The sequence below is a fragment of the Taurulus bubalis genome (assembly GCF_910589615.1).
Source record: "Taurulus bubalis genome assembly, chromosome: 17".
In the NCBI taxonomy this organism is placed as follows: domain Eukaryota; kingdom Metazoa; phylum Chordata; class Actinopteri; order Perciformes; family Cottidae; genus Taurulus; species Taurulus bubalis.
Window position 1 is genome coordinate 7422831 of NC_136605.1, and position 9318 is coordinate 7432148.

Sequence of the window (9318 nt, forward strand, 5' to 3'; positions counted from 1 at the left end):
CAAACTTTTGAAATATTCATGCTTGATTTAATGTGATCTGCCTGTCTTACTCCTGGTCTACCTTCATGCTTTTTCTGTCGAAGACAAACTGAATTCATAACTTTGAACTCACTTCACCTACTTAAAAATAAAACATCTCCTTTTCTAGTCCTATATGGTGATATTTCTAAACTGGTGACCGGAAAAGAGCTAATAAGACATCCTGTCTAGGGTGCAAACATAGAACTATTCATATCTAGGGATATTGTTCTTTGTGTTGATTTGATTTGGGTAACTGGGATTTACTGCTGTCAACCTGCCATTTCAACTTCAATTCCCTCAACTACTTGCTTTTACATCCGTTATCTCTGCTCTTGAATTCAAAGTTTCTTCTCATCTGTCCAAAGTCTGAACTGTGTAGGTTGTGATAATCTGACCCACACCTGCACCCAACATGTGACCCTGGAAACACTGCTGAAGTAAAGTGAGCAGCAGCGACCAAAGAAGGGAAGTCAAACTGAATTTAGCTTCTGTCCTACGTCGCTCTCCTTCCTTGCACATGGACTCAGCTGTCATGCCTCAGTCTGCAGACCTGCAACACAGTTATGTCCACTTTGTTTTACCAGTTGTTTGTAATACTTTACGTGAAAACTACTTTGTGAAAAATGAGGCCTAAAAGCCTTTTTTCCGGGTTTGATCCTATGCCGGTCACTGTACCCTCCTGTCTCAAATCTGACTTTTATTACTGCTGTCATGAAAAAAATAGAAATAAATAAACGTGTCTTTTTCCATACAGTGAATAAATGGTCAGTCTTACATACACAGCAAATCCATCAGTGCAGTGGACAGCTTTGAACAGTGCATCCGCTCTGCGAGTGGACACATGAACGACACATGAATTATCACGGGCACTTTGCTGTGTAGATAAAACGTGTTTTTAAAGAAAGGATTTTAGCACAGATTGTAAGTTATCAGTCCGATGACAGGTCCGTCCTACCCCACCCAGCCCTGCCCCGCGCAACCAGCTAGGCCCAAAGTTCAGGTCTACGAGCTGATGATCTGGCCCGACCAGGTCTCGTGTTTCGTCCCCGGGTTGAGATGTATGATCTTCACCTCCACCGCCTGCACCTTCAGGTTCTTGGGAGGGACCCGGCTCACTTTGTACGTGACCTCGTCGCCCTCTACTGGGACATACTCCCCCTCGATGCTGAAATAGAGCAAAAGTAGGGCGATGATTTAGAACTGAAAATGAGTCTCGCTCGATACTGTCTTGGTATATAGATGTACAGACAAAATGTAAACATGCTTTCAACCCGTGGAGACTCCAGAAAGTCACATTGCCGAGCTCATATTTGCCAGCTCAACAAACAGGATGCAATGTCTTAATTACTGAGCCTTAGACGTGCAAGTAGGCGTACTTTTGAACTTGGACTGAGCCTTGCTAGCTGTTTCCTCCTTCCAGTCTCAGCTTTGAGATGAGGAAATTTGAGACTTTCAGGGCCACGATGCAGCTGTTTGGCCATAAAATAACTGGATCATCCCATATAATCTATTGGGAGACATTTTACAAAGTTGCTTTTGCAGAGGCTGGAATCACATTTGGCATACAGCTTGTGCTGATTAAAGAGCTAAAATAAAAGAAGCACAGACTGCTGCACTCTCTGTGCATGTTCCCGTATTGCAGGTGTCACAGAGTCCTTCGAGGGTTGGAAAAAATAGCTTTGAAAAAAGTTCACACATAAACAGTGCTGTTTGCTCGGTCCTTGCAGTTCAAAGAGTTGACGCTGCGGTTCTGCAGTAAGTTTGTGCTGCTATTTGTAATTCTGTGAATTCAATTCAATTTATTTTGTATAGCCCAAAGTCACAAATCATAAATTTGCCTCAGAGGGCTTTACAATCTATACACATACGACATCCTCTGTCCCGGGACCCTCGCATGCACATTGGACATAATCATACAGCTGTGAAATCTGTATGATTATGTCCTTTAAAAGTGTGTAAAGTGCTATTGCCACTCACTCTGAGATGTGAACAAAGACGTCTTCGCCACCGTGGGAGGGTTTGAGGAAGCCATGACCTTGTGACCTGGAGAAGTTCTTACACACGCCCTTGAACACAGGACTTGATTGAGCACGTACCGTACTGCAGCCAAAGAGAGGGAAACAATAAAGTTCTTACATTAAGCATAAAATGACTCATCTCGGTACAATTTACTGTTGTTATTGTTTCAGTAAGACAATGTGAGACAATTCATGATTTAGGCCCCTTTGTCAAGGCAGAGAGATGGAGAAGTGGACGTGGAGGAGGATTGATAATGAAGGTTAGAAGGTAGATGAAGAGGTGATGGCATCAACTCCTACACACTGCCTCATTCATTACGTCACGCAGAGATGAGAACATTCATCTGTGTAGAGTACAGTATTCCATCTTTCTTTAGTACCAATCACAGTCAGGCGAGCAGCCACAATACAGCAACCTGTCAGATTTACATCAACAGCTTTCACAACAGTGAAGCCAAAATCAGTATCAGTATAAACACAGGGTTAATGTTGGAATTCAAACAAAAAAGGGAATGATTTGGCGCACTTTACAAAACCACTTAGAAAACATCACGGTTGGGCTTAAAATAACTAAGTAACACATAAACAACGGTCTGGTTTTAAGTCCTGTGTGTTTGATTATCCACAACCTCCACCCCCTCTTGCCCTGTGTGGGTTTTATTTGGTCTTCAGTCTCTTACAGACACGATAGTACCTAGTGCGTCAGTATCCGGTGCCGTGGGCGTGATAATGGTACATTAGCATTGAGTGCTTTGAACCCATTATTGGTTCAGGTTTGCTGGCTACAGAGACGTAAAGCTTTAGTACATTTAGTGGAAGTGGAGTAAAAAGAAAAACGTGTGTGTTTGTTAAATGTCTTCTATCCACCTCATTGGTAAATAAACCATCGTACTTACGCGGAGTAGGTGCGGTTGCGTTTGGTTGGCAGCGGGCTGGGCAAATCTCGAGGCAGCGGCTGCTCTTTCCCATCCTCCCATATACGGCTCCTCTCCCTCAGGAAGGGGAAGGAGAGGCTGAGAGAGGCGTTGGGGGAGCGCAGCGGGGTCCTGGACGGCGACGTGAGGCTGGGGTCTGCCATGTCAGAAGTGACAGGGGCGAGGAAGATGAGGGAGGATGGTGTGGATGCAGTGTTGGACTCTGCTGCGGTGCTGTTCGAGCCGCAGTCTGCTGATGGGCTGCTGACACAGGCGTCTGTCCGCGGGTGTATGTGTGAGTCCTTCTGCTTGGAGAGGCTCGCCTCAGTGCGGGACAAGAGGCACAGCCGTTATCCAGGTCAGGGCTGTCACTTCAAGTCTGTCAGGAGGACAGGCTGTGAAGAGAAAGAATGGATGAGGATCAGAGAGTTGTCATGTGGCTTTAGACCTGATGGGGCAAAGAGGTGATGGGAGGGGTCACCCAGCCAAGAATAAGTCTGTTCAAGCAGATATACATATAATGGACCGGTGAGGTGCAACTGGTCTTTCCTGGTAGACCCCACACTTACCATGATGCAGATCAATTGCATGTTTTCATCTCAAAGGAAGGCACCTCACCAGAGATACCCCGATGACATCATCTGGGTTATTTTCTCTGATTTGACCAAAGAACATCCATCCACTGAAGACGTTACACTTTCACAAGTATGTGATGTGGCCCTTTAAATCCAGGACCAAATATAATTTCATGCAAGAAAACACACATTTTCTTTTTGTCCCATGGAGCCTTTGAATGTTTTCTTTGGCTCCGTTGGTAACAAACTGCATTTCACTACAATCCCCCATTATTACTATACTACAGGGTTTCTTGCATTGTATGAATACACGTGGAGATTCAATGTTCACATCTACTGGACTGGCACCCCTGCTGTTAGGTGTATTACAGAGCACTGTCGTTGCCATGTCTATTCAATCAGGGTGACACAGTATATGCTCTTAATCCAGGCTCCAGTTTTCTCCAGAGAATTGGGGAATTATGCCTCTGTCCATCTGTGTTGATCATCGTTCCCTAATACTAAAATCCGCAACATATCGTGTTTAGTCAGGTGACCTTGCCCTTCAATATCTCCTAATCCGGTTTCTCCCCACTGTGGTACATTCAAGGTTAGATAAGAGGCAACTGACTGATCTCCGGTCAGCACTAAAGGGTGAATTCCCCCATAGAAAAAACACCACTAACAGTCCGGGTAACAAACACCGTGTCGTTTTCTACACGCACGAGCCTACGTGTCTTGTACGCCCACTCCTCTCGCGTGTAATGATGGAGGCCGAGGTCGTGACGTCAAAACAGCTGCAGAACACCGCCTCCAGTGGTGCGTTCGTGACGTCAGCGCCTCTTTCACAAATGAACAATTGCATATCCTGCAGGAGTACTACAACCACAATGCCACGGGACACGTTAGAGAGGTCTACGTGATGGATATAATATGTTTTATAATGACAAACTACTTCGAATGGACCTAAACATCCAGAGCGACTCAGAGTTCACACACATCACCAGAACATCTGGATGTGCAGAAATTAAGCCACAGTGTCATGGTCCCCGTCCCATGATTATCCAAATGCAGCGTGTGTACGAATGTGCGTTTGTGGAGTTCAGTTGAATTCATACACTTCTCCTATACCTTCAGAGAACCACCACAAAACCCCACATCTACACATTTACCCTCGTTTTATATTAGCCTATCTAGTAAAAACACTTAAATAAATCAATCCCAAAATGACATCCCTCATGATATCCGCAATTTGTCAAAAACGTGTGAAAAAAAAAAAGAGCCGTCGATGCGATTTGACAACGTATAACTTGAACAAAAAGCAGCGCGAGAGGTCCGTTCATTGAGAGCAGCTGACGGTCAAATATGGTGGAGATGTTACACCGATCAGTGCTCCATACAATGAAAACATGAATATAGCTCATGATCAAATCTGTCTCGGTTATTCTGTCGAGCATGCAAAGAATACATTGTCCGGATCCCAAAACAAAGCCACCCTGACACACTCCGCCCACCCACCTGCACAGACTCCACATATATTCTCAGAAATGTTACTTACTGCATTGGGTGCGCTAAAGGATGAGGACGATCCGCGTGTGCGAGCGAGTGTCTTAAGTCGCTGTGTATTATATAACGAGTTATTAAATAAATAAATCGACTAAATCAGCGCAGTCCGACGGAAAACCCTGATGTGACGATGTGAGGGCTGCTGAGTCTGCGCAGCTGGCGGAGATTCCGATGGCGTGATGCGACTCTGTGTGTGTGTGTGTGTAGAAAAGGACTTTCTTCATTCCGTCGCATGTGTGTGATCTGTTTAGGGAACAGCGTTGTCAGAGTTATTCGTTTTTACCATGAATTTAAAAACACGCACCTGTCCTTGCGCTGTTCTTATAAAGGGTGTGTTATGGGGTAGACCGCTCTCCAGGGATGCAATGGATTTTTACATTTTTATCGTCATCACAGTTATAAAAAATGCACACAAAAAAAAGGGGGTGACAAAAGAATGACTGTAAATGTCTAATACTGGCATGTGATGAAAGACACAATGTCAAGCTTTCTGTACAGAAGACATTTCTGCAAGGAGGTTCACATGCCCTGTGTTTGTGTTGATGAAAACGCCATGATGTCTCACAACAATCAACCCACCCCATGTCTGATTGTACAACAAACACGTGTGTGTGGCAGGGGGGGGGGAATGGACAGAGCAGAGTGGACAGCGCAGCTCTGCTTTAAACAAGCAGGACGGCGGCCTTCAAACTGTGGGATTGACCGGCTGGCCACTAATCCGTTTTCTGATACACTTCCTATAATCACACATGACAAATCACAACCACTCACGCTGATGATAGGCCTTTTTACTGAGAGGCAAAATAAGATAACAGAATAGTACAAGGCCGTTTCATAAACTGAAGAAGCGAGCACAGAAACCTGTTTGAGGAAACATTTCAAATAAGTTAATATTTTAAGCTCGACATTATTTTATTTTCAAATCGTAGCAATGTTGTTCGGATCTTGAAGATACAAATGCGGTATAAATTGTCCCGTGGGTCTAATTTCTGAACAAAAGTATCACTCATGCTTATTTCTCTCATGTTCGTAAGAGTGTCTGTAAGCTCTCAGAGTATCATCAGGCCCCACATGTATTCATCCCTGCTGTTCGTGGTTCAACAGCACCTACTTTGACCCATTTAATCAGATTCTGTGACCTGTGTATGTCTGACTAAAGTAGTGATGAAATTATGACTCAAATAATTAATGTTTTCCTTCAAATTGGGGGGGTTCATTTTCATGTGCAATACACTAAATTAACAGAAATGTCAATCAAATGAATCTGTTTTGAAATACATGGTCAATTTCACGCGTCAACACGGAGCTGGTATGTTCAGGGCATTATTTACAACACAATCAGTCTCAATGTGGCAGAGCACGTCAGTCACTTCACACCAAGAGCATCTCGGTTCAGAGAGCTCTGCGTTCACTTCTGGATCCAAACTCTGGGGCTCTGGGTCTCCAGCCGACCGTCCCTCTCCTCTCCGATCAGTCGCGCCGGTCGAGCAGCTCGTAACCGCCAAATGTCCTCGTTCCTCCTGCTGCGGCGCTAACTGTTCCACCATGACAGCAGCCCCAGACCCGGGTCACAGATGGTCCCCTGGAACAACAGCGCAGTAGGTGAGGATGGACGTGGAGCTACTTTTGTTTCCATTTTGGAAGCCTTTTGTAAACCCACACAGGTGCTTTCTGTCATTTTGATAGTTTGAATAGTTGTGAAAACAGCATCCTGTGTTTTTAAAACCCAGCTCTGGCGGAGGTTAAACTACAGCACACAGGAGACTGGACTTTTGAGGCCGAAACAGATATTTGATAGGAGTACAAATAAATAAATGTAAAAGTGTGCCCCTTAACTGATACATAATGGAGTTTGGTTAACATTAGTGAGAAACCCCAATTTTCACAGTTCAGACATTTTCACGTGAACAGGTCTCCTGATGTAAATGTGCGTTAGTCATGAGTCGCGTTCTTACGATCAGAGTGTACGGCGGCTCTTTCTTCTCCACGCTGGCCTCTGCCGGGGGAGCCGTCGACTGCCCCGGTTGCGCCGGCGTGTCCGTCACGGCGGCGGCCGGGCCCGTTGGCGAGGTGTCCAAAAACACTTCATCCGTCACCCGAAAACGGATCTCCTCCCCTTGGTCCATGTAGAGGTCATGGGCCCCCTCGTCCGTCTCGTATTCCCAGAGCCAAACTTGCTCCGCTTCGTCACTGGAGGCCGGAGCTAAGGATCAGTTATGGGTGATAATCTACAGAGTATGTGATGCGACGCACATTGCAAAACTGTTCTAAAGATCAAATCACGGCGCTTTGTTTGCAGGAACACTTTCTGTCAGGATACAATTTTGCAGGCTGCTGAAGAGACTCTGGTGGAATGAGGATGTCATCAAAGAAGCCCATTGTCACTGTGAAACAGAAAGGTTACGGTCTTACCGCGGGATTTCTGTGTATGCATAAGCAGAGACATGGGAACGTAGTTCATACATACACCAGATCTCATGACCATTCCAACATTGATGTTGTACTTTATAAAAAGTCACATGGGACGTCGACAGCTAGACGAGAACTTTGGTACCAGAGGTGAGAAAAAAAATATTTACACTACCGCACTACTAAATGAAGAAAATATGTCAAAAATGAATCAATAAATTACGCAGATATACAATGTTATTTGCTACATTACAAAGAGCTGGTTAATTAAGTCACAGACATGAATCTATTATTCATAGAGAAATGACTAGCAAATTAATCAATTAGTAGATTTACAGAAAATGTCTCGACAACTATTTTGACAATAAAATATTAATTTATGTAAATTTGTCAAACAGAAGCGCAGAACATTTGCTATTTCCAGCTTCTGCTATGAGAGGATTTAATGCTTCTTTGTTTTGAAGTATTGCAAATTCAGTATCTTTGGGCTTTGGACTGTAGGCCGAACAAAACCAGATGTTACGCCACCTTGAGAATAATTCAGCGAACACATTTCTGGAGATTGAATCAAACCTGCTGAGATGGAAAGACAGAAGTTACCGTGAACTCCCTCTTGACTGCAGTACTTGATCTTGCCGAGCAGAATCTCATCGAGAAACGGGTGAAAGACAACGTACCTGAAATGAACTGAAAGAAAAACCAAAAGGAAGATGGGGAACGTTCAGCGAGCGACAGCTAGGTGAAGTTGTTCGGAGTACTAACAGTGACAATAAGGAGGTTCCTCCATCCATATGCAAGCCTGTCAAAGTGTTTTATTATTGGATAGGACATCTATATCAATATGTCCTACAGGAGTTTACTCTTAGCAGGACCCTGAAACACCAAACTTATCACAAAGTACTAAGAAGAACTAAGAGGAAGGACCTGCGTTGCAAAATGTGGCAATGTGTCTAAAGCTGTCGTAAAAAACACAGTCCATGACTTTGAAGAAGTGCATGAAGAAACGAGAGAGCGTCTTCGTACCTTTAGTGTGTGAGGCTCCGTCTCCGGGGAATATATAGGAATCCTCCAGTTTGGTGACATCGTACAAGCAGATGCACAGGCCAACGTTGTAGACCACCTGAAGTCATGAGGAGAGGTCAGAGTAACGCAGACAGGCTGACATTACAATAGTCCACACTTCCAATAAGCAAAACTCGTAGGACAAATATGCAATACACTTTGTGGAAGACGCAGAACAGAAACAAAATAAACTGAAGCTCAATTCCAATTATCATTCGTATGGATGGAGGATTTATTCAGCATTTAATATCCGACAGTCTCAACTCTCAGTGGATGAATTTAAAATTGTTAACGTGGAGCCTGTTCAGAGAGATCTGTGACTGCTTCTGATGCCATTATTGTGCTCATTTCTCCTGATGCACTCACAAAAGAGATGACGAATAAAAAAAAGTTATAATAATAAACATGACTGGTTTTATTTGTGACATGGCCATGTTAGATTTTGAAGTATATTTTAACAGTTCGTGTGTAGAGTTTTTTCTTTTTAAGTTGTGTAACCGCCGAAGTGTCGCTCACGCGCACCTTGTTGGCCAGTTTCTTGTTCAGCTCCTCGGCGATGGCCTCGTTGAGTTGTCTCTGAAAGTTCCACGGAGGGATCCTGACAGTGTCCACCATCTCCACCAACACGAACATGATGCAGACTGCGAGCAGGTACTCACGCGCGCGCACAGGCACAGCGCTGCTGTCAGGTGAGCTCCGAGGGGTCGCCTACTCTCGGGACCGCATTTCTCGTTTTACCGCAGAGATGTGGTGCAAATAAAAATATCGACAGTT

The 9318-nt window shown here is 44.4% G+C and overlaps 2 protein-coding genes across 2 annotated transcripts; both read right to left on the reverse strand.

The window, feature by feature from the left end:
• Positions 1 to 1023: 1023 nt before the first annotated feature.
• Positions 1024 to 3117, reverse strand: csdc2b (cold shock domain containing C2, RNA binding b; the record flags this gene model as incomplete). Its single annotated transcript, XM_079233330.1, has 3 exons — positions 1024 to 1186; positions 1999 to 2121; positions 2936 to 3117. The coding sequence occupies 3 exons, from the start codon at positions 3115 to 3117 to the stop codon at positions 1024 to 1026; spliced, it is 468 nt and encodes a 155-aa protein (XP_079089456.1).
• Positions 3118 to 5846: 2729 nt separating this feature from the next.
• polr3h (polymerase (RNA) III (DNA directed) polypeptide H) lies at positions 5847 to 9309 on the reverse strand. Its single transcript, XM_079232733.1, has 6 exons — positions 9067 to 9309; positions 8506 to 8602; positions 8083 to 8169; positions 7394 to 7457; positions 7029 to 7263; positions 5847 to 6655 (listed from the first exon to the last, which is right to left on the reverse strand). Exons 1-6 carry the CDS (start codon positions 9175 to 9177, stop codon positions 6605 to 6607), a joined length of 645 nt encoding a protein of 214 aa, XP_079088859.1. The 5' UTR covers positions 9178 to 9309; the 3' UTR covers positions 5847 to 6604.
• Between the last annotated feature and the right edge of the window lie 9 nt (positions 9310 to 9318).